Raw genomic sequence first — 25093 nt, 5'->3', positions numbered from 1 at the left:
TGCATACACAATGTTTCTTTCTAGACACCAAGACTATGATCAACACAAAGAATCAAGAAGTGCTTTATCTATTTTTAAGACCTATCAATCAACCAAGCTTCATAATGAGTCAAAATCCATGCCAAAACATAAAAAAATGAATGAAGCTCCTCTAATCATTCTAACATTGTGGATAACATGTATTACTAAAGTCCTGATCACACGGAAACTTTTTAAAAAATATCAGCCTGTCTGTTTAAAGAAAATCTTTTTTCCCATCTACTAGAAATCTACAATTCTAACACATTTGTATTTCTTTGAAATAACTTCACTTAAAAAGGAACAGGACTGTATAGTGAATTTAATTCAGCATAAATAAGAAAAAAATTTAGTATTTAGTGAGCTACACTTAGTAGTAGTATCCAAAATATCCATTACAAAAGATTAAATCTCTTAAATTTCCCATATCTTTAATCGAGTTGGCAATTTTGAGCCACCTTTCTCAGCAAAACAGGTCAAACAGTTTTAAAAAAAACCCCTTTACCACCTATTTTCAAACAAAGCTGTCTTTGGTGCTATTGCTTGGTACACTGGATTTTTAGTCTAGAATTCCAGGCACCGAATTGAAAAGGACATTTCCCATTTCCATAGTACTGTGGAAATATGTAAATTAGTTCATGGGCAGAATCATTAATTTAGATGAAAAGTAAAAACACATTAATTGAGCACCAAAAATGTGACAGTGCTTGCACAAAATCTAAAACCAGACAGCTGCTACCAAAGAAGCTTATAAATCTAAATTAAATGGGCAAAAAAGCAGGGAATTTTAATAATTCTTATTTTCCAAGGAAATGACAAGGCTGACAGTCAGTGCCTCAATCTTTAACAATGATAACCCCGACTGGTTTCCTGAGGCTGATAGTGGCCTAATTATCAGTACCAAAACCACAGTTTGGGTTTGTGCAGGATGCAAAAAATTCTGACCCAAGTTGGAACCACAAGAGATCAAATAAAATGGATTCCCTGGTTATCTATTTCCCGGAAGATCTGGGTCAGTACCACGCCATAACAGATCCTGCTTACACTCCATGTCGACAGCCTTGAATAAAATAGCCGCAAACAGATTCTAAATAAGACCCAAATAATTATTTAGCAATGATTAAATAGGCAGACCTTCAGACTTTTGTTGTTATGAAACAGTTTAAAATATTTCAAACATTTTATATAGCATATAAAATATTTTTAAATCTTGAAAATTTGACAGGGAAATTTGGTTCTAAGTTGGGGTAAAAAGAATCACGTGTAGAGATGAGAAAGAACATCAGTGTTCTGAACACCTACTCCATGCCGTTATAAGGCGGGGGATCCATGCCTGTCTCTACAGAGAGCATAAGTAGTAGGCAAAATGAAATGGGGATACGTGGAGTGGAGGAGGTCCATAGCTTTTGGTAGAATCTCAAAGGAATCTGGCAACTCAAAAAATAATTAGCTGATTTCTTATCATAATCCTGTAAGGTATTATTACTTCAAAAATGAGGAAATTGCAGTTCAATTAATTTTATTTTTTTTAAAGATTGGCACCTGAGCCTATTGCCAATCTTCTTTTTTCTTCTTCTTCTTCTGAAAGCCCCCTAGTACATGGTTGTATATTCTAGTTGTAGGTCCTTCTGGTTGTGCTATGTGGGAAACCACCCCAGCGTGGCCTGATGAACGGTGCTAGGTCCACACCCAGGATCTGAACCAGCGAAACAGTGGGCGGCGCACACGAACTTAACCACTCTGAGGCTCAATGAATTTAAAAAGCTTCCCCAACGTCAACAACTAGGAAAATAATAGCAAATGAGAATGCAAGATACTCTGGTTCCAAAGTCCCAGCTCTTTTAGCTGCTACGTTAAAAAAAAGACAATGTAAAATAAAGAAACTGTTATTCAATCAACTTTGCTAAAGGCAGCCTGATGATGCTGAGTATATTAATAATAATAGCGAACATTTATACAACTCTACTTTTGTACCAGGCACTGTTGTCAGTGCCTCGTTCAATACTCACAGCAATAAAACCAAATCGCAGACACGGTTATGAAGATACCACATCGCTTCCAGGTGGCAGAGCCGGGCTTCAAAGCCGGGCAGTTCTGGCTCCTTAGTCTCTGCCCCTAACCGCTATGCCAGCTAACTTCACCTCATGAGAACCAGAGATTAAAGGATACAGTTACAAAATGTGGGAAGAAGTCTTCCCTAGAGAAATTTCTTGATGTTTTAAGAAGTATTTTAGAAAATAATTATTATATCGTAATTCCTCCTTATTTTAGCTAAAATGTAACACCACGTAAGGCTAAATTATCAAAAAGAGTTTTAGGAACAATTTCCTAGTTCCTAAAAGATTTGCATAAATTCAAAGCATTATCCCCATCTCCTATCCAGGAAATCGTCTATCGTCTTTCAGTGTAATACTTAATTTGATAAGTGTAGGAGAAATCCTACCTTTCAGAAATGTTTATTAAACAGGTATAGCAGACGACAGGGGCAGGGAGAATCAAAGTTCTGAAAATCCCTAAAAAGATTGATGAGGTGGCTCCACGCAACCTCTCCGGTTCCCTAGCGGCAGTGTCTTTTTTACGAAAGGGTTCAGACAAAGGCATACTGCTTGACAGAGCCACTGCACTGCCTATCCTCCACATATCAGAAGTGCATGTGATCACTGGCATTTTATCTGTTTCAATTTTAGTTTATTGGGGACAGTCGCTAGAAAAAAACGAACTGCATTTACTGGTTATATATAGCACACCTCAAGAGAAGAGTCTTCTCTGTGCCAACTGAAAATCGTAATGAGTTACATATCAAAATTGGCAAAACAGAGTAATCTGTCTTGATCCTCTACGTAAAACTTTGAGCAACTAAACTTTTGATTCTATCACTTGTTCCCTTACGATGATTTAGTTATTAGCCTGCATATCAACTAAAACTCGAATAAAGATGGCCAACTGCTGGTTACAGATCGAAATGCTGTTTTCTCACATTAAATTTTCCATGGAAGGATATAAAAGTGTCGATGATTATGAAGTTTATAAATAACTCACCAAGTGTCAAAAAGAGGCGGTCGGATTAGTTCTAAGTGTTTTGAATATGCAAACATGAGCACTTAACATACGGTTTACGACTTCTATAAATAAGATAGGAAACGAGTGTCAAGCAGGTTCTTAATGTGAGAAAAAAATGAAAGTATCAGTAATGCCATAAATCAACTGTAGCCTAAAGAGGGAAGAAATGACTATATGTACAAACTTTAAAGTTATCTTTTATTCCTAGTTTCATTTAGCTGAGTCACATGAATTATTTACCACTTACCTAAACACTTTACATAACTTCTTAAAATGAGATCCTACTAGGCTTCAGGAATCCCTTTTAGGACAAATTGAATTCTCTCTCTCCCTCAAGGCAAATTCTAATTCGCTCTCTGCTCTTTCCCCACCCCCAGGCCCACTTTAAATTCCAAATGACACTAAACACAAATAAAACTCATTTTCACAAGAATTCCATTTTCAAACTAATTTTTCTCATTCACCAACAGGTTAGTTAGCATCTGCAGTGTGCTAGGTCTGTGCTAGGCAAAAAGACCAGATCCTTGCCCTCTAGAGCTAAGAATTCAGCATGACCATGAGTTCCCATCTCCCTGCCCGACTGCCAGCCTGCCATCAGCTCCCTCGCCAAGCCCAGGAGCAACGTCCTACCACTGCTCCACCAGGAAGCAAACATTTTAAAAGACTCAACAGCCCAAGATTTTGCTCCGTCAGTCAGCATTTGTTAATTCATACATAACACATGAAACTCTGTCTTTATAAAACTGCTTAATAGCAATGAAGCAACAGCTGGGATTTGCTTCAAAATAGTTGGGGAGGGGGTGTAGTCAGTAAAGGCATAGAGGCGTTGGTTCCTGGGAGTTCATTATATGATTCTGTCTACTTTTACATGGATTTAAACTTTCCCAGGATAATTTTTTTTAACTGTAAAAGACTTAGCCAATACGAAAGAAATTAATTTCAGGAAGCTGCACAGAAAGACAGCACAAGAACAACGGGGGTCTTTCTTTTTTTTCTTTTTTTTGTGAGGAAGATTAGCCCTGAGCTAACTACTGCCAATCCTCCTCTTTTTGCTGAGGGAGACTGGCCCTGAGCTAACATCCGTGCCCATCTTCCTCTACTTTATATGTGGGACGCCCACCACAGCATGGCGTGCCATGCGGTACCATGTCCGCACCCAGGATCCGAACCAGCGAACCCCGGGCGTCTGAGAAGCGGAACCTGCGAACTTAACTGCTGCCACTGGGCCAGCCCCAAATGGGGGTATTTCAATGCACTTTATTTAATCCACATGGGATCCTGAATCCTAATCTTCACCCAATTACAAATATCAAGTTTCCATTGTTTCAAACTGCTTGTTTGTTAAACTGAAGGTAGTTCTGCTAATCTATCTCGCTGAAAATATGAGGATTCTGTGATAAAAGTTATTATGGAGAACCCTACAAAGGTACAATGTTAATGCTACATAGCCAGCAACACTTACAGAAAAGTATTTTCGTTTTTTCTTTTCCAGCCTAATAGGTGAAAACGGGTTGTTATTGAAACATACAATTACCAAGCGTAAAATACTATTTCTCATGTTATTCAAGCTTATAGAGGTGATGACAGAAACACAGGACTGAAGCTGAGATAATGGAGTATATGGTAGAGGGATCAAAGCTGCGTGGTTTTTAAAATATAACACATTTTACTTGACATTTCCCAAGAACCTCTGAAGCTCTCATTTAGAGTCAACAGCTGGTCCAGCGACAGTACAGTTTAAGACCTCACGGCTATATTTAAACGTGCCCAGAACCCTAACAAATCCTAATATTTGTAACAGCATTTTCCAGGATACAAAGCAATGAATCTATATTTTCTCATTCACTCTTCAGGAAATCTGTGAGGCAGGTGAGTTACAGGAGAACATTTTTAAAAGCTCAGAATCTGCCTATGCCTCCAAATCATGGGTAGAAGAGCCAGAACTCATCTTCAAACATCTAAATCCAAATTCCTTTCACTTTCCATTATCCCAAGCTGCTGCTGCTGCTGCTGAAAGTTTGTAATTTCATTAAAGATACAGAACCTAAATACAGACAGAAAAAAAACAGAATGAGATAAGGTATGAATAGTGAAATGCATGGTCTGGGTAATAAGTACTGGCGGAGATCAGGAAGGGAGCATGCACGGGCACAGGCGACTGGAGCAGGTCTCTGAGAAGAGCGACTGTCATGGGGGCCATGCGGAGGCCCACCTGACAGAACAGAGGGGCGGCTTTCAATCTTTCACAATCAAGACACTGTCAAGTTTTTAACTGGATTATAATAATTAGCTAATTGGCTAGAATAAAGGGCCAAGAAAACATGCTGCGAGGCTTACATTTAACATACATATTCTGCACAGCAAAGGTACCTATCAATAAAATAAAAGGCAACCTACAGAATTGGAGAAACTATTTAGAAATCATCTATCTGATAAGAGGTTAATATACAAAATACATAGAGAACTCATACAACTCAATAGTAAAAAAAAAAACCTGATTAAAAAATGAGCAGATGAACTGAATAGGTATTTTTCCAAAGAAGATATACAAATGGCCAACAGGTACGTGAAAAGGTGCTCAACATCACTAGTCATCAGAGAAACGCATCAAAATCACAGTGAGATATCACCTCATACCTGTTAGAATGGCTGTCATCAAAAAGGGAAGAGATAACAAGTGTTGACAAGGATGTAAAGAAAAGGGAACCCTTGTGCACTGCTAGTGGGAATGTAAACTGGTGCAGCCACTATGAAGAACAGTATGGAGATTTCTCAAAAAATTAAAAATACAACTACCATGTGATCCAGCAATTCCACTTCTGGGTATATATCCAAAGGAAACGAAATCACTATCTCTAAAAGATATCTGCACCTCCATGTTCATTGCCACACTATTTACAATAGCCAAGACATGGAAACAACCTAAGGGCCCATCAATGGACCAATAGAGAAAGAAGATGTGGTGGAATATTATTCAGCCGTAAAAAAAGAATGAAATCCTGCCATTTGCAACAACATGGATGGACCTTAAAGGCATTAGGCTTAGCGAAATAAGTCAGACAAAGATAAATACTGTATGATCTCACTTATATGTAGAACAAAAAAAAAAAAACCAAACTCATAGAGAACAGATTAGTGGTTGCCAGAGGTGGGGGTTAGGGGAAAGAAGGGGTGAAGGTGGCCAAAAGGTACAAACTTCCACTTACAAGATAAATTACTTCTGAGGATGTAATGTACAGCATAGTGACTACAGTTAATAATACTGTAATGTATATTTGAAAGTTGCTAAGAAAGTAAATCTTAAAAGCTCTCATCAAAAAAATCTGCAACTACGTGCGGTGATTAGACGTTAACTAGACTTACTGCAGTGATCGTTTTGCATGACATACACAGACATATTTCAAATCATTATGTTGTATACCTGAAACTAATAAAATGTTATATGTCAGTTATATCTCAAAACTAGAAAAACATTTTAAATACATATTTTGTTTTATTTCAACAAGGAAGAAAGGAACAAAGAGGTCTTGGCCCCAGTGTGATGAAGTCATGGAAGACCAGGAAACACTAATATTCCCTGTTGGGAAAGCCTGAGTATTTGTCGCCCCCGGCCCATCAACAATATCTAGAATATAAAATGAAGCTATTAGATATTGTTGCTCAGGAATTCCAGAAGGTGAACCAGGGAAGGAAGTCAGCACATATCTATTCTGAATGAAAATTACAGTTTATTTCCAAAAACGAGTCTGATCCAAGTCAGAGCATGGATGCATATCTTTCTCAACATACCAAGATAGCAAATTGGTGAGTACCAATTGCTAAATTACTAAATATCACATGCTCCAGAAGGGTTAATAGAACTGATTCAGAAAAGCAGTTTGTCCCCCAGAGATTCCATTTCTCACCCTGATTCACTGTAGGATCAGCTGTGTTAATCACGCTCCGCAATTTTCTACCACTTTTCCTGCTAAAAGCTCAAATATGAGTTGATATGGCACACCACAAACTATACAGATGGTACTCCACAATTTCCACAGCTCTGACTGAATAGCTCATTTGACTTACTAATAAATGTTCCTATTTCAAGATTAAAAACAAACATGAAAAATTAAGGAAAATGGTAGGAAGACGGTGAATTTTCATATCCAATTCAGTGGCATCTATCTGAAAGGGTAAACATTAGCGAGAGCACCAGATTGTAAGACAGTTCCTTCGGATGCTGGTGCACACAGGTGTGCGCTTCCAGAAAAGTGTGAGCTTACAGAAGAGTCCTGTCAAGCCACCAGGCTGCCGGGAAACCAAGAGACGGCCAGGCGGTAAATGAAGCTCTGCTCTTTCCCATGCGAACGTGCGGCAGCCAGGCCTAAACGGAAAAGTTCTCACCAAGGAACAGCCAGAACTGGCATTATCATCTCCCTCTGTTTCAGTGCCTTCATCGGTATTTACTCATTGAAGGTCAACACATGGCCAGAAGCTTGACTGGAAGTGAAACAACGCATATCAGTCTAAAGTATAACAGTGTTACTGAGATTTATAAATCATATTTAAATTGGACTCCTTTAAATCAAACATTTGTAAATGGTTATTTTCTATACGTAGAGGTGGACTACAATCATCCTAGAAATTTCCCTTACACTATTCACAAATGCTCTGCTCATAACTCTACTAATAGGAGAACGCATTTATTCCTTCGCACTTCATGAACGGACCTTCTAAGTGTTCTCCATTGGTAACTATATCCACCTATTTCATCCCTCCCTGTGGCTCCAGAAACTCCCCGTTAGGGAATTCAGCTGTATAAAGACTTCCATCGTCTCTGGGTAAACGGTCGTAGGGTACTCCATTTGTGTAGTAAATGTGGGAAACACAACTGAATGCAGGCATCCTCCGTTATGATTTGTGCAATGTGAATTTATCTACGCAACAGGCCAGATGTTGAAAATTTCAGGGAGTCAACTTATCCCTACGGAAAACAGAACTATTACTGATGACGAGATTTAATTCACTGCACAAGGAAGACCACTGCGGTGGGAGGATGTGAGGAGACTTGCTCTCCTTAGTAATTCAAGTGGTCCTGCAGCACCTACTTACAGGATTACACTCACACTCCAAGAAAAACAAGCATCTGATTCTGGTGAATGATGTCCAACCATTCTTAGGAAGTGCTTCATTTTCTTCTGAGAAAATTATTGTATTTTAAGCTACAGTCTGAACTAGTCAAAAATAGCTCTCAGTCTTATGCAGTAATTTTCTCAAAAGAAAGGGGGTTTTAAATTATAATCAAAACCAGTCAAATGATTACAACATTGAGGTCCCATTAGATATTTTGCTGAGAAATTAAGTAGAGTTGCTTTGTAGAGAAGAGCATTATCCACTTCTAAGACCAACACTTAGATACGTCAAACAAGCATTCAATCTCTCAGGTTAATGAAATGAGATTTTGCACTTTATTTTTCTGATATTTTCAATACGATAATTAAAATGTTCTACCACCTCTGAGTAGTTTAAAAATATTCCCAAAATTTTTTCAAAATATAAGGAACTTTAGCTCTACTGATTTCAATCACCCTCCTCTCACCCTTCCGCATCAACCAGCACTACCCGCTTCACCTTCGAGCACCTTGGAACCACGAGGACTTCCCAAGAATTCTGTTAGAGCGAATGATACGTCCAAGGATCTTTGTCCTCCCTCCCCACCCCCATCCCTCGAGAATCACTGAATTAGACCTACTAGGTGCTAAAATGTTATGTGTTACAATAATAATCATTCTGTAATCCGAGTAGTGGCACATTTACTCTAAACAGTTGTATCAAAACAGTTTATAGCACATCCTTATAGACCCTATAACACAGAGTGATGCCTGACCCGTTGCCTTCCTGCGACATTAATTCATAAAGAAGAGTAGTTTAAAAAAATTTGACACAAATAATCTCGAATACATAGGTGGTTCTAGTATTCAGAATTAACTTCCTAAATAGTTCCTTGAATCATCCTCAACTTGCACTTAAAATAATCTACACTGAACCGCAATCCCAAATAACCAAGCAACATCTATTGAACACCAATTAAGCGTCAACTACTGATGGCTGAAGGAGATTCAAAGGAATGGTAATAACGACAGGGAATATTTAAGGAAACTGCAGCACAAGTTCACACTTGGAGTGAGGGAGGCAGACTGCAATCCAGGCAGGGGCTCTGAAGTGCTCCTCCAAATTGACTTCAGAGAATCAAGAAAAAAAAAAAAAGACTCTTGCATTCAAGGAACTCCAGCGTTTGCTGGCATGTAATATTAACTTCTTCCAACAGAACATTCCACAAATTTTTGCAGATTCCCTAAAAAAATTTTACAACCTTTCTGCCCTTTAGTGACACCATTTCATAAGAGTGACTAGGAAGAAAAACCAATGACAAGAACTTGAAAGATTTTACTTTCATTGTATCCTTAAAATTGAAATGCCTTTTCCAAAAGACAAGTCTCCGGCTGGTGGTACCTAAATGTCATTAGTTAGTTCAGGGTGTGGTTTTCTTATCTTTCGGCTACTGAGAAACTTCTTAATATGGAACAGTGAGCTCAAATAGTACCCAGACTGACAACGGATAGTCCCGCCTGACCACCTCCACGCTGACCATGCCTAACCCTCTACGTCCTCTCCAGGTACTGGGATTCCTCGTGACAAGGAGGGTCCCACGCCCCCACCTCGGCTCAGGACCCAGACCAGAAACCTTCAGGTTGGCTCCCCACCATTTCTATCAGTCACTTGAAGAGTCTCTTAAAAAGCAGAGACCCACTCACATTTTTCTAAATCTCAATGAGACCTTGGAATTTTGATAAGCAAGGTAGACAATTTATGCACTCTAAAATTTGGACTAAAGACTTGGAATAAAAACTCTATCATCCATGCTCCCAGCACATGGAAAGCAGCGCCTTTTTGACAAAAAGCTGCCTTAATCTAGACAAGGATCTGCTGAAGCAGCACCACACGGGCACTGTCAGAGGGTCTGTGTTAATGATTACTTACAGCAGGAGTGGCTTTCAGGGCTAACTCCCTAGAAATGTTTCTGGTAAAACAAACAGTCCAAAAATATATGTCATCAGCATTTAATCAGGAGTTCTACACAGTAAATACATGCATAGAAAAGAAAAATAAGACAAAGAGGCCACATCTTTTTCTATTTGGAAAAAAAGGAATTCTGGAATTTAAAGACAAATTTTAGAAAGATTAATGCCCTGCAATTCTCCTTAGTGATAAACAGAGAATTCATTACCAGGAGATTTCTTTAAAATCATCTAATTCAGGAAGCCAGCCCGGCAGCAAAGTGGTTAAGTTCACACACTCCACTTCCATGGCCTGGGGTTCACAGGTTGGATCCCAGGCACAGACCTACACACCACTCAACAAGCCACGCTGTGGCGGCGTCCCACATACGAAACAGAGGAAGAGTGGCACAGTTGTTAGCTCAGCAATAATCTCCCTCACCAAAAAACACATCCAATTCAGTCTGAGTTCATTAGTAATAAAACTTAGTTGCTCTCGACCACTTTGTGAGGCAAACAAGTATTACCTCCATTCAACAAAAAATGGAAACTGGGACTCAGAAACATTAAATCGCTTGCTCAAGAGGACAAGTCCATCCCTAGGCAATATATACTTAATATCATTCAACTTTTAAATCACACAAATTTCCTCTGGTTAAACAAAATCCAAGGGCCGACCCCGTGGCTGAGTTCACACACTCTACTTCAGTGGCCCAGGGTTTTGCTGGTTCAGATCCTGGGCACAGACCCAGCACTGCTCGTCAGGCCATGCTGAGGTGGCATCGCACATGGCACAGGTAGAGGGACCTGCAACTAGAATACACAACTATGTACTGGGGGGCTTTGGGGAGGAGAAAAAAAAGATTGGCAAGATGTTAGCTCAGGGCCAATCTTAAAAAAAAAAATAAAAGTCTCTAAGTTTTTATCAGAAAGTTCTAAAAGTCTAACTAAAATCCCATTACATACAGTTTAAGAACACTGCCCTTTGTGGGACTAAAAAACTGCTGCTCATTATATCTCATATTGAATCACTTCATATATCAGAAATAATAAATCCTCCTGTCTTCTGTGCTTTTAAAGGAAAGGACAGCAACACTTCAATTTTCTACAATTTAGCCTGTGTCACATGATGGTTCCCAAAGATGACCACAACCTCCCATCCCACATGCTCTTCTTTTAATTTGACTTTTAACATTCTTCCCAAGGAGAGCTGGGATCTGTGTTCCCAGATCTATGCTCTGGATCTGGGGAGGCTTGTGACTAAGGCATAAGTGACCACATGTGACTTTTGAGGTTAAGTCATAAAAGGAGATACAGCTTCCTTGGAACTCTCACTCTCTGAACCCCAGCCACCATGCTGTAAGGAAGCCCAAGCAGGCACGCAGAGAGGCCATACACAGGTATTCTGGACTATGCCTCAGCTGAGGTCCCAGTCATCAGCCTACATCAAACACCAGGCACGTAAGGGAGCACGTCTTCAGCTGATTCCTGCAGCAAGCAGTTGACCCAGCCCCGGCTCTGAGTGTCCTAGCTGAGATGCCAAACATCATGGAGCAGAAAAGCTGTGTCCATCATGCCATGTTCCAATCCTGACCCACAACATTTGTGAGCATAATGCCACCAAGTTTCAGGTGGTATATTATGCAGCAACAGTAAACAGAACCCTCTAATCCAAACACAAGCAAGAAACGAAAAGGAGACAGGGAATAAAAGGCTTCTTTCTGAATACTCAAAATAAATATCCCAAATTCTGTGCTCTAAAGATACAAGCTTTACCGGTAAGAGTCTCTCAGATTCTCACGCCAATCTTATTAAAAGTGCGTGTAAAATAAGAGGAAGTAGAATTCTCCTATATTTTCTCTCTTCATCTATGCACGTGTCTCTTTAGCACGCCTTTTCTCTCTGACGAAATCTGTCAGCCTTTGAGGCTCAAATCAAACACCACAGCAGCTGTGCAGCCTCTCCTCACCCCACAAAATGAAGTTTGCTTCTATAAAATATCTGTCCAGCCGCTAATACAATTTTCTACTCTAATGCATATATTGTACTGTAAATACTTATGTCCATTTCCTTCTCTGAACTGTGAGATCTCGGAGGATGGGGGTCATTTCTTTTTTAATCTTTGTATTCCAAGTATCTGGTATATATGAAGCGCTCATTAAATCCTTGCTGAATAAACAAACAAACCTGGTTACCTGGTTTCCAAACCCACAGCAGATAAGTACAGAACCAAATGCAATGAGTGAACTTGATCAGCTCCGGGTTTGAAACCCAAAGCTATCACAGACATTTGGGGGACAACTGGGAAAACTGAAATAGATAGTTGATATTTGATGATATTAGTGTTCTTAGGTTTAATAGTGGTATTGCATGTTGTTATAAAAGGTAATGACTTTGTTTTAAGGCAATATACTTCACAGATAAAGGGTCATCTGTAACTTACCTTCAGATAGTTCATCCAATACACACACACACACACACAGGGGACGAGGGAGAAAGACAAAGCATATAAAGCACTGAAATGGTGGTTATTTCGCCACTCCTTCTACCACGACCAAGGCGCCATGGGAGCTAAGAAAAAGAGAGACACATGACACTGCGTATCACGAAGCACCGCCTCACTTTCCCACCCGAGTTGTATACTGTTTCTACTACTTAATATATAATTGGTTGGTGACAGAATGTGAATAGATGACAGATAGATAGCCTTCTGACTTATTCTGCAAATAAAATGATCCCACAAAATAAGGAATTATTGTTCAAGTAGAAATCTGGGCAGAAGATTGAGAACATTTTTATAGGTATTGTCACGAGTATATATTAATGTGTGGACTGTAAAGGCTTTGCCCTTTGGATAGTTGTAGAATTTCATTATTTATCTATTGAGACATCAGCCTTTCCGGTGACACTTTGGTTCTCTTTTTTATCACTTCTTCAATGGAAGGATTTTAAGTGCTAACCCTGGTATGTTTTCTTTGTAGTATTTGGTTTTGTTTTATTACCTTTCTAGAACTACTGAATTTCCCCAAGGTTTTCTTTACCTTTTTTCTCCTTTTTCCACTATAAACTGAGATTATTAATCCCTCTTCTCACCATAGTGTCAAAATATTCTGCAGAAGAAAAGCTAATAAGTCTGGATGTGAAAAACGTTCAGTTTTACTAAAGCAACAAAGCCCAAAAGTCTTCATTGTTTCTGATTTGAAGGCAAGTGGACTTTCTTCTTTTTCCATAGAACATTTTTTTTGTAAAATCTGGAATCGATGTTATAAGCAACTTTTGAATAATAACCTTTGAATATTGTGGGGCTCCATCTCTGTTTTGATTGTATACTTTGCTATTAACTGAGATCAGAAATATAAACTCCCCATAAATTGAGTTTTATATGAAAGGACTGCTTTCGGAATTTTAGAGTAACTCATTAGCTTTCTCCAGGCAAAGCAAAGAGCACGAGCTTGTATGGTCAACACATGTTCACAGGAGGCCAGGAAGAATGGACTAACAGGTACAAAGTCTGGTTAAAGAGCAGAAATAGGGAAAAATGGGTTTGTGACAGAGCTATCTAGTAAGTGTTTGGGAGTATCATTTGGCAGTGAGTGGGGAATTATACTATTATAAAAAGGATATTTGGGGAAGATCAATCTATTAATGACTTATGGCACAGAATGAGAATTTGTTAAATCAGCTGAAATCAAAATACAGTTTAAAAATGAAAGCCTTTAAGCAGTTCTGTGTACTATTTGGCAGGAGGAGAATGAATGAAAATATACACACATGTCACACACACACACACACACACACACACACAAATATACTCCATCCTTACTATTTCCCCCAATTTTAGCTAAGCAATAAGAAAACAGGTACAATTTCCTGTTGTACCTGATTCATTCAAACAAGCCAATGCATACAATCATTTTAAACATATTTATAGAACACAATAGACAAACCAATTTTAATGCCAGGCTATTCAAAGCGTTTTAGTTTATGGTTTTTCTCCTTGATATTAAACTCCAAAGAATGTATTTCAAAAATCCTAATTTGTTTTACTAACATGTTATGAACAAATCCTCCCATACATTTATCTTCACCAAAAAAAAAAAAGTCTATATAAGTAGCCTATTCCACTTAAAGTAACAAGTACTATAAGTTGACAACTCAGTTTGATCAAGTTGATAAACTAGTGGTACGTCCTTAAAATCTTTCAAGCTGCAAGGGCATGGACCTGCTGCTCTGGATTTATTCTATATACACCTTCATTAATTTACGGATTTCAGTCAAGGCTTTTGCACAGATATTTCCCATCCACATGCTCCCAACCTTTTTAGCCCAGATTCGGCACCGCCACTCCTCTCTAGGCCGCCTCCAGTTTCTTTTTGAGCACTTTCCTTTTTTTTTACCCCCATTATACACTCAATCCCTTCCTTGAAGAGAGTATACATCTATGAACAATTGAGGCAGGCCCAGAAAATCTGAGATAAGGCTGCTAGAGACACTTGAACCTCACTGGGAACTTTCTCAAGAAGGGAATGGAAAAGGGCTTGCACAGCCAAGAAAGTCTTCAGCCCTCAGGGAGAAGGCAGCGGCTTCCCTGCTCCTCTGGGGGCCCGCCAGGCAGCCTGGAGCTCGGCTCTGATGACCAGCAGCCCCGGAAGGCCTTCCCTTGCCTCACCTGGTCTTTCAGTTGCTCTCAGGTGGAGCAGTCCCCTCACTCCTCACCTGCAGAAGGGAAGACATCGGCTAAATGCTCTGTCTGGTAATACAGAGCACAGGGGTAGACGGGGTGGGGTTCCGTGGTACCTGAAGGGAGCAGCCATCAGCCCTGCCATCCTGTTCTAGAATTAAAGATGCAGATCAGAAGACTCTCTACATGAGAGCCAGCCAGCTCCTGATGGGGGATGAGATGTAGACAACTGTTGTGCAGGGGAACATGTGGGACCTCAACGCCCTGGGACTCACCCTATGCTCCGCCTACAACAGGCTCTCCCTTCTCTCCCCTTCCCTCCCTGCCATGGAGTCAGCCTGGCCTCCAGTGACAGTGAGAAGAGGAGGCAGCAGCTGAGGGCCACTCCTAGTGAGAGTCAAAGCCCTGCAGGAGCCCCAGCTAGCCCTCCAGCCTGCATGCAGGGCCAGGCCACTGCGCCCAGGCCCAGGTCCTTTCTGCCCAAGCCTTCGCTGGCCTGGAGTGGAAAATCTGGGGTTCCCTTCATCTCCTGGCTCTCTTCTCTGCTGAACGCCTTTCTCAAAGGGAGACTATTTACTACTAAAGTGAGATCATCAATGATTACGAGAATGCTGTCGTTATTATGTGAGTGTCCTTTCACCAGAGAAGGATAACGCTCCAGCTTTGTTTTCTAATGTCCTTCAGGGTCCAGGCATTCTGTTGACTTGTGTCACTGTCAACTGTCACTGTCAATATGTTCAGTTCACAATAAATATTATGTCATTTTCTTGTGTTATATCTAAAAGCTTAAAGCTTTCCATTTATTGGAATTCTTAGCTGTACACACCTCTTGCTTAAAAGGCAGCACAGCATAAATACGAGATCTTTATGTGACTTCCGTTTCCTTCACTAGGTTCCATTATTCATACCATTTATTTAGAAAACACTCTCGTGGTGCTAGAATACAATAAAATGACATTTTTTAATGGGATAAATATTTTTATATCACACTTTGACAGAACAACCTTAAGGAATCAAGATATTAATATTACTTAAAACAGCAACCAGAACACTACACATAAAATAAGTCTTAAAATAAAATTACAGAAATTGAAAATATAATACACAACCATGGGGCCAGAAACTCCAAAGAGGTGGGTAAGACTTTAGGAATCTGGGTACAATTTTCACCCATCTTAAATCATCTTACTATTTCCAATTGACACCATTCTGACCACTTGAATCTAACACTTTGAAGACATCTAACATTATAGAGCCTGTAACCATATCCTTAAACAGGGGAGAAATAAAATACATAAAAGGGAATGCAGTCCTCAATCCTATTAGAGAGCAGAGGCTCAGCCCTCCAGTGTGCTGGACCACAACGTTGTCCAGCAACCGACTAACTTTCAACAACAAATCAGCCAATTACCGCACTGGGCCTGTGTTAAGTGATCTGTTTTCAACCTAATGGCTTCCTTAACAAATAGCCAGCTTCTTCACTAAGTGCTGTTAGCAGAGCAAATCCGTTTGGTAAAGAAGCAAACTGTAGTTCATGATCATACATGAAATACTTAATGACAGTAACAGACTTCCCCCATAATCTTGATTGTGCTCCCTTCACTACCATCCATCTTCCATCTTCAACTTTAAGAAGAAAATTGAGAAAGCTACGGAAGCAGGATACTAGGAGGCAGAGCAGAAAAGTCTACAAAGATTTATACCTAAACTGAAGCAGTCCACAGTTGTGCCACTCTTTTCCATTCCATCTCCACTTTCGAGTACTGAGCCATGGTGGCGCTTGGTCTCAATGCACAGCACACCCGACACAACGTCCACAACAGGCTGGGGGCACAAGGTGGCAGGTACAGGACAGCAGAATCACCTGAGACACCCGCAGCCCCCACTGCCTGTCTCCATAACCATTACAACCAGCTTCTGTAATTTCAATAAATTCTATTATGTTAAGTTTGTAGAAATTCATACACTTCTGACATTCAGATTTTTAGTAAAGAACTTATGTATTCCTTATTTAGGAATCTAAAATTCTATGTGAAAGAATTAGCCATCTATGTTCCAACAATGACCAGAGGTGATTACCTAATAAATATATTTATGAATAATTCTATTTTAAAAAATATATATACAAGCACATTAAAAATGCATATTTAGAGGGGCCAGCCCGGTGGCACAGTGGTTAAGCTCACATGCTCCTCTTCGGTGGCCCAGGGTTCACAGGTTTAGATCCTGGGCACAGACCTAGCACTGCTTGTCAAGCCATGCTGTGGCGGCGTCCCACATAAAACAGAGGAAGACTGGCAGAGATGTTAGCTCAGAGCCAATATTCCTCACCCAAAAAAAAAAAATTGTATTTAAAAAGTTGTTATCCATGTAACTATCTAAATTTTCCATTTGGTTTAACTCAAGACGGCCAAGAAATGAATCAAGTAAAGATAGAGGTTCCTCTAATATATGCCATTCAATTTTTTAATTTACATTTTGACAAAAACTGAAAGCTTTTCATTATTAAGCATATTAACAATAGAATTAGAAATTTTAAGATAAATTAATATTAAATATCCTTACAAATGCTACTGTACCACCAACAGCAAGGGAAGTCATTTCATGTTTGATTCATGAGCTGATTTTATAAGCAGGAATCATCTGCTAGAAAAAACAACCCTCGTTTAGACAGGCACTTCAATGGGCAACAACAGAAGCTTCCAGAACTCACTCATGCCGCAAGTTAAGCCTCGGAAGATGTGGGATCACACTTCATATGGACACACTAAACGGAGAAGAGAAAATCCATGCATCATATGCTCCTCTAAGGACAAGTCTTCAGTCCCCCGCAGCTGGCACACTGACAGCAGCTTGTGCTGATGGCACACGCGCACAGGTGAAGGAGTTCCCTGCTAGCTCTCCTCACTCCCTGCAAACAATTGAGCAGACAGAAGAATTCCACAAATAGCAAAGAGGAGTCAGATGACGGAATACATCAGCAGCCTTCTTTGGGGACTGCAATATCTCAGCACCGGGTCACGCATGCGATGTGGACTGCAAAAACTCTGCAACCGCGCATCCCGCCCCCACCACCCAATAGTTACACACACTACAGTTAAAGGTATTTTAAAGGAGTAAGAAGCCAAATATCTGTATCAGTGTTCCATCCTTTCCACGTCCTACAGTGCTCAATCTATTTTCTACCTGTCCCCACAAGCAAGCTTTCTTGACCTTATTTTCTGCACTTTTTATTAAGAGAAACAATAGGCAACCTGAATATGCTTTTTCAAAATTCACTCCTGCCTCTTTCCCTCGTGGAGAATTCCTGACCTGTGTTACCTGAATGAAGCACCAGGTAAAACACAGCCACTCCGGGCTGAAAGGAAGCACAGCCTACCAGCTCGCAGGGACACAAGTCAGGGGGCAGGGCTAAGGGGCAGTGTTTGCCTGGGTTCAAACTCCTCTCCAGCACTCTGTCTGTGTGACCTTTGGCAAGTTATCTGACAGCTCTGTGCCTCCACTTCCTGCTGTAAAAGAGGAATGATAACAAGAGCACCTACTTCACTGTGGTACAGCGAGAAATACACAAGAGCATAAATTGGGCACCGTAACCCTGCACCAGGTCTTCAGTTAGCACTCAATAAATGTCACCTGTTTTTACTTCATCCATTACAGTTGTTATTTTTTGAAGATTAAAAGACAAGAAAAAATCCTGCAATTTTACAATTGTTAAACACTGGGCTGATGACTCAAAAAGCTGGAGAGCCTAGTGGTTAAGTTGGGTGTGCTCTGCTTCAGCAGCTGGGGTTCAGTTCCCGGGCATGGACCTATACCACTTGTCGGTGGCCATGCTGTGGCAGTGACCCACATACAAAACAGAGGAGGACTGGCCACGGATGTTAGCTCAGGGCAAATCTTCTTCAGCAAAAAAAAAAAAAAAAGTTGGAGACTATCTGCTGGTCGTAAGATAAGTAACACCTGTTCAAGTAGAGGCTGCATGGAGGCAAGGGTTCAGGAGATACCTGCTGACATAATTTGCAGGACTGGAATTATCCAAATCAATTTATTCCTTTTATGGACTAATCAACCAGACTGAGAGCCTTACAAAGGCCTGCAAACATTTGCTTTACCAGATTCCTAACAGGAAGACTTTCTCAGACTCACCACTGCCTCTGATATTTATGATTTGTTTCCGCACTCACTGATCAAGGTTAATTTTCCCCCAAAGTTTTGCCCAAAGGACAATGACTTAATCCCCTTTAAGTTTCATCTCCTTCTGGAAAACTGGGGTAAACTCTATTTTACAAGGTTGTGGCCAGAAGAAAAGAATGGAGCACACCTCAAAAAGCCAATTACAGGTTGCTGGCACTCAATGATAGCTGTTGTCACTTATGTTGCTAGCGTTGTAACTTTCCCCATACAGATATTTTGGTCCAAAGCAAAAATGAGTTACATCCAGAAAAAATGACAACAATAACAGAACAGCTGTGAAAGGCTGTACAAGGGAGTTTTCCATCCTTTAGCAAGCTAGGGTGGTAAGGCCCAGAATACGTTAGTCTTAAAGCAGCAACAATGCACAGACATCACAGAAATGGGAGGTCCCTGACACGCTGCCCTGTTCCCTTTGACCAACTAAAGATTGTTATCCTGACAACACAAGACATGATATGGGAGGAAATAAAACAAAACTAACTATAAATATTCATACCTTCATTAAAGGAATCTATTTAATCATAAGCTAATCAGTCAAGAGGATATTTAACAACCTTTTTTATTATAAACATTATAATCCCATTTTCGGGGGGAAAAACCCAAACCCAACTCAAAGCAGAATTTTCTGACATTACATAATTAAAATTACACAGAAAAAGAGAACAGATCTTTAGTATCAAAGTAAATTGAAAATTAAGGCAAACGTGTCCCTTTCCACCTCCTCCCCCACCAAAAAAAGTCATCAGCCACTCTGTGTTCTCCCTTTAAGCACAGGATTTGTATGGATGGTTTATGCTATCAAAGTAAACCGCCAAAGCTGGGACACTCAAAGACCCATCAAAATAAAAACCCGAACGAATGAAGGAAACAATGGTTCAATGAGGCAAGAATGCAAAGACAAGATCTAAGAAGTCCAAACTGAGATTTAAGTTGGCCATTGGGAACTCTTAACACTTCCTAGCTGGCTGCCTATGTAAGGCGTAAATTCTGCCAGAACTAACCTGCTAATTGCAACTCTCCCCGTAGCTGTCAAGTGATACCCAAAGTAAAACCGGTTTTTTCTTTCAGAACCTTTAACTAGTTGTTAATAACTTCTACCTACAAGTAGCTTTCCTCTCTTTCTTACTTAAAATTACGATTCTATGTCCAGAAGCCTCAAAAGCAGCTAAGTAAAATACCACCATGGGTTGCCTGTTCAATACTTCTCTAGAAACTTCCAACTAGGAAACCAACTGAAAAATCCTGGAATCAATGTTTCCACAATTGCATTATGTCATCACAGCCACTGGAAGCCAGAAATGTGGTCACTGATGAACTTTTCATAGGATAAACACATAAAATCTTTGTCCTAAAAGCCAAGAGTATGATGACCCCTGTGGACCATCTCATCCGGTAATTTGTTACCTTCACAGCTCAAGTTTACCTTTAAGATTTCCACTCCTTTTCATACTCAGTTCTGCCTGAGTTTTACAACAGCTAGGAAAACTACACCAGTTTCTCAAACAGCCACAAAAGTCACATTCTCACCTCTATTTAGAAATTAGTATCTAGAATCCATAAAGTGTTTTTCCTTTATGCGAACTGAATCGAGGGTCTGTGACACTGAAATTGTATTTTATAGCTTCTCCAGACATTATTTTTAATAGATTTTAAAGAGTAATATGACACAATATTCTTGCTACAATTTGCAATTCATAAACCCTTCTACAAGCCTTTAAAACAAAAAAGAAAAGAAACACGTAAAGGGTAAGAACATCTTTTTCATTTAAAAAACAAGGCACAGAGGTAAAATTAGCTGGAGATATGAAAAGAGTATAAAAAATTGAGGGTTTTGTTCTGTTTTCCCTTAAATGGCTTTCATTATTGGTATGTAAATATAGTCTCATTATTTCATTAGGGGAAAAGATTCTGATTTGCTGATTTTATGATTTACTGCAATGAAAGAACAATACTTTAAAGCAGTGACTTATTCTCTCCCTCCTATTCTCTTAATTTAAAATTGATAGAGCATGTAATAACGTAAAACTATAAATACAAAATATTGAAAAGCTAGTAATTTCTTAAATAGCAGTTTTTGCCATAAAAATAGCTAAGCATTAATTATGCTTTTAAGTATAATTTCAACCATGACATAATAATGGTCAAAATATCAAATAAGGACATACTGTGCATTTCAGAAAATTAATCTTCTATAAAAACTGTTTAAACAGACCCTTTTTTCCCCCGCTGCCCAACATCCTAAGGACTGCTTAAAAGAATTGCTTTTAAACCCAATACAACACAAACAATTTTTTCTAAGAAATCCAAGCTGTCAACTTATGGGTCATATTTCAACCTGATGCGATCTGAAACAGCGAAGGTACTGAATCCTTAAATATAGGGTGTGTAATGGAAGCCCTGCTCACAGGTCCTTGATTCTGAGGCCTGGAAAGCGTTCACAAGATATAACTACAGATGGAGCCAACCAAGGAGCATTACCCATCTATGGACTCTCACACCACAGCCCAAGTCCCCCTGCAATCTTTACATTTTACATTTCCACTAAAATGCTCCTCTAACACTGAGCGAAAGTCAGGTAAATTATGTTTAACCAATGCAAGGTTAAAATCAGAGCCAAACTATCTAAAAAATACTAAATTCATCACTGGTGAGCGCTTTGCTACCCTCTGCTTCAGTATCCTGACATCTAAAAGTCAAAGAACTCCTCTGTGAAGACCGAAATTCCCAGGAGGAAGAAGGCTCAGATCCAGTCTGAGAGCACACAATGGAATCACAGCTGACGATGCACATCTTTTTCTAGATGTCTCCATATGCTTGAGAGGGTTCTTTTCTGCCCCCCTAGCCAGGCATTAGGGGACTTGCTCCTCTCTGCCACCAAGAATCTGAGAATGTTTTCAAGGGTTGTTGTAGACAATGAAGTAAAATAATGGCTTGCTCTTGAGCATACAAAAGAGAGAGAAGGGCACACGTCAGTGGCCATCAGTAACTAAATTAACTAATGATGAGGGTTTCGAATGTCAAATTTTGAATGTTGTTTTAATTTATAATACTCCCTACTTCTGGCACCTAAATGTTTGTTTTATCTTTGCAGTTTTTAACTCTCTTATCATTAAAATAACACCTCAAGGGTTACAGCAAAATGCAATTAATTTTTGTCTACATGAACACTTAAAAATATACTGGATTGGGAATTCACATTATAAATCTGAACTGGTAAATTATAAGAGAATACATTTGTAGGGTGTGGTAAATACTATTGCCTAAAGCTACAGTCCCCCTCAATTCTTTCTTAGTAACCCAATATTAACAGAAGCTTGAGAAACCAGTACAGATAAGATATATATCATGCACAACAAATAGCTCAAAAAATCCTCCTGAGATGAGTTAAATTCATGGGATACTTATCAAAAAATGAATGGATTCATTCTCAATTTAATATTATTCCCTCTTTGAACTCCCAAAGATTCTACAAATTCCAGCTGGGAAAAGGAGCCTTGCTGGTGATAGTAAGCATGACCCTCACCAACAAAGAACAGGAGCACATACACACACACACACACACACACAAAAGCACTGTAGCAGCTGCTGTCTTTTTAAGACTGCTTTTCCTGCAGAGCAACCTGTGATCTTTCTAGAGAACCCAAGACCTACCCTCCCTATTCTTAACAGTCAAGAGTTGAGACAGTCACCAGACGGAACCCAACAAACAGCTTAAAACAACCCAAGATGTCTCCTAACCTTGCATAAACCAGAAAAGTACCCACACACGTACAGTTCAGCAGTGTTTAAGAAGAACGAAAATAATTTATTTTTAAGAATCTTTTGGGTGGGAGTAATCTGGCAACGACATTTACTCAGACTTTTTTTCTGTAGACAAATATTCTTTGACTAGCCTTGCTCCTTAAATACCAATGTTTTATGTTTCAAAAAGTGATGCTTTGGTTCCTAACTTAATTTCGTTTACTCAAGAAAAAGCAAAAACACAAAACAACCAAAAATGCATACCATAAGCCACAAGTTTTCTTTTTTTTTTTTTATGTCATCCCCAAATGCCGAACTTTCAAGTGCACTTTGGGAACTGGCGGTCTAATTAAACAAGGAACCAGTGAAGCCATTATAAACAATGATGCTTTACACTCCCAATAATCAATTGACGTAACGCTGTCCGACGCCTTCCTTTTCAGAGGACACTTTCAAATTTCACCGTCCCCACGCTGGGGTAGCCGAGTGAAACGGAGGGCGAGGTAAACAGGTAACTTCTCTGATCCTCAGCACGGAAACCGGGCGCTGAGGTCCAGAACACGATCACTCCAATATATGCCATTTTAGAAGCGGGCCTCGGAGAGTTACTGCCACATCGTAAGTGGCTTTAGACTTCGTCGTGTCTAAGACAACGTCTCTGGTGGTACCAGAGAACTACAGCATCCCGCGGACCTCTACGTGCCTCCCCGGGTCAGAGCCCCTCTAAGTGACACTACCCCACAGATCAAGGAGCGGGTGACTAGCGATGGACAAGACTGGATAGCTCTTGGCGTCTCCATGACTCCCCCGCCCCGAGTGCCACTCCGCTCTAACTGGTCCGGAAGAAACCCCGCCCCCCTCCTTCCTCCGGTCCCCACGATTGGCTTACCCACACCCGGCAGGTCAGCTCCCCGCCTTCGATTGGCTCACTGCCCCATCAGTCACACGCAGCAAGATTCGGGTCGGTGGGAGGGGAAGGCGTCGGAGGTGGTGGAGTGGGAGTGGGCTTAGAGGACGAGGTGGCGGAGGAGGGTGTTCAGGCTCGGTCCCCGGTTGGGGAAAGTTTCCCCTGCCAGTGACAGACCCCGAAAGCGTTAGGCTCAGGCCAGCTCCGGGACAGTGCAAGGGGCTCGGTTCCCCGATTCCCGCCCCTCAGTCCCGCAGGCCCCGGAAACCACCAGGGGGAGGGGGAGGAGGGAGGGACCATCTAACCAGGGACGGACCCACCCCCGGTCTCGGAAGAGGCGCCTCCGGGACTCCCCGGAGGGGCGGGGAGCTGCGGCCCGCAGCGACGACCCCGGCCCCCTCCGCAGGCAGCCCCCAGGGCCCGAGAAAGAAGTGTCCCCGGGCCGGGGGTGGGACTGTCGCGAGCCGGCCGGGAGGACACCTCCCGCTTCCCGCCTGGGGCCCTGCGGGCCTGTCTCCTCAGGGGCGGGGAGCAGGGAGAGAGAAAAGGGGGCGCTGGCGAGCCAACCCGGAACCTCCTGGACCGCCTCCCGCCCCCGGCCCCGGCCCCAGCGCGCCTCCTGCACACATGCCCGCACCCAGAAAGTTAAGTCCGGGGCGAGCCCAGCTCGGCGCCGCCGCGGCCGGCCCCCGGCTCCCCGCCCCCACCGCGGCCGGCCTGCGCGGCCCGAGCGCCCGCCGCCCGCCCCGCCCGCCGCGGCTCCTTCCCGGCCGCCCGCGGCGCCCCTCGCCCCCCGCCCCGGCGCTGACACGGCCCGGCCCGCCCGCCGGGCCGCGGCTCCCCCGCCGGCCGCCCGGACACGGCGCTTCACCTTCACACACCCCCGAGCACTTCCCGGGTCCTGCCTCCCCTCGCCCGGCTCCCACCCGCCGCTGCAGTCGCTCCGCGCTTCCATTAAAGAATGCACCTTCTCCGGATTCACCTTCCCGTCTCTGCCTCCCTCCCCCCGAGGGGGCAGGAGCCTCGGTTCGCGCCGACCCCGCAGCCGGCGGGCCCGCGGGCGCCCCGCTGCCCGGGCGGGGGCCGCACCCGCGCCCCCGGCCTCCCCGCCGCGCCTCGGCGCTCACCTCCGGCCGGCGCCGCGGGCTGCAGCCTCCGCCCGCCTAGCGCTCCGGGACTCGCCTCCCGGGCTCTCGCAAAGCGCTGGAGCGCCTCCTTTCTCTCCCGGGGACTCCGCGTCTCCCCGCCGCTTCCCGCCCTCCCCACCCCCCGAGCCCCAACTCCGCAGCTCCGCGGCGCCTCCGGGATGCAACTCCCGTTCTCCGCGCGCTCCGGCGGCGCGCCCCGCACACAAAAACAGCCCTCTCCGTGGTGCACGGCGCCGCCGGGCTCGGCGCAGGAAGGGCAGTCGCGGCCGGGGGTGGGGACGCGCGCCCCCCGCCCGCCGCGCGCCTC

The 25093-nt window shown here is 42.1% G+C and overlaps 2 protein-coding genes and 1 pseudogene across 18 annotated transcripts in view; 1 reads left to right on the top strand and 2 right to left on the bottom strand.

Moving 5' to 3' along the window:
* LOC139085361 (carbonyl reductase [NADPH] 3-like) overlaps positions 1-23810 on the top strand; it is a 128224-nt pseudogene extending 104414 nt beyond the window's left edge.
* Positions 1-25093, bottom strand: part of NCOA2 (nuclear receptor coactivator 2) — a 267791-nt gene that overhangs the window by 241697 nt on the left and 1001 nt on the right. For 2 of the 17 annotated variants that reach the window (XM_070630453.1, XM_070630467.1), the window contains exon 1: positions 24766-25060. The exons of 10 other annotated variants lie outside the window; for them this stretch is intronic. The gene's annotated coding sequence lies outside the window, so the exon portion shown is untranslated. Of the gene's footprint in view, positions 1-17509; positions 17796-23620; positions 24159-24605; positions 24725-24765; positions 25061-25093 lie in introns of those variants that run through there. 5 more of the 17 variants (XM_070630455.1, XM_070630469.1, XM_070630460.1 and 2 more) reach the window with 3 other exon arrangements.
* LOC139085360 (uncharacterized) lies at positions 23832-24593 on the bottom strand. Its single transcript, XM_070632430.1, has one exon. The coding sequence runs from the start codon at positions 24591-24593 to the stop codon at positions 23832-23834; it is 762 nt and encodes a 253-aa protein (XP_070488531.1).

This window comes from Equus przewalskii, chromosome 8 (assembly GCF_037783145.1).
Source record: "Equus przewalskii isolate Varuska chromosome 8, EquPr2, whole genome shotgun sequence".
Classification (NCBI taxonomy): domain Eukaryota; kingdom Metazoa; phylum Chordata; class Mammalia; order Perissodactyla; family Equidae; genus Equus; species Equus przewalskii.
Note: the sequence above shows the minus strand (reverse complement) of the source record. Positions and strands in the feature narration are given on the sequence as shown.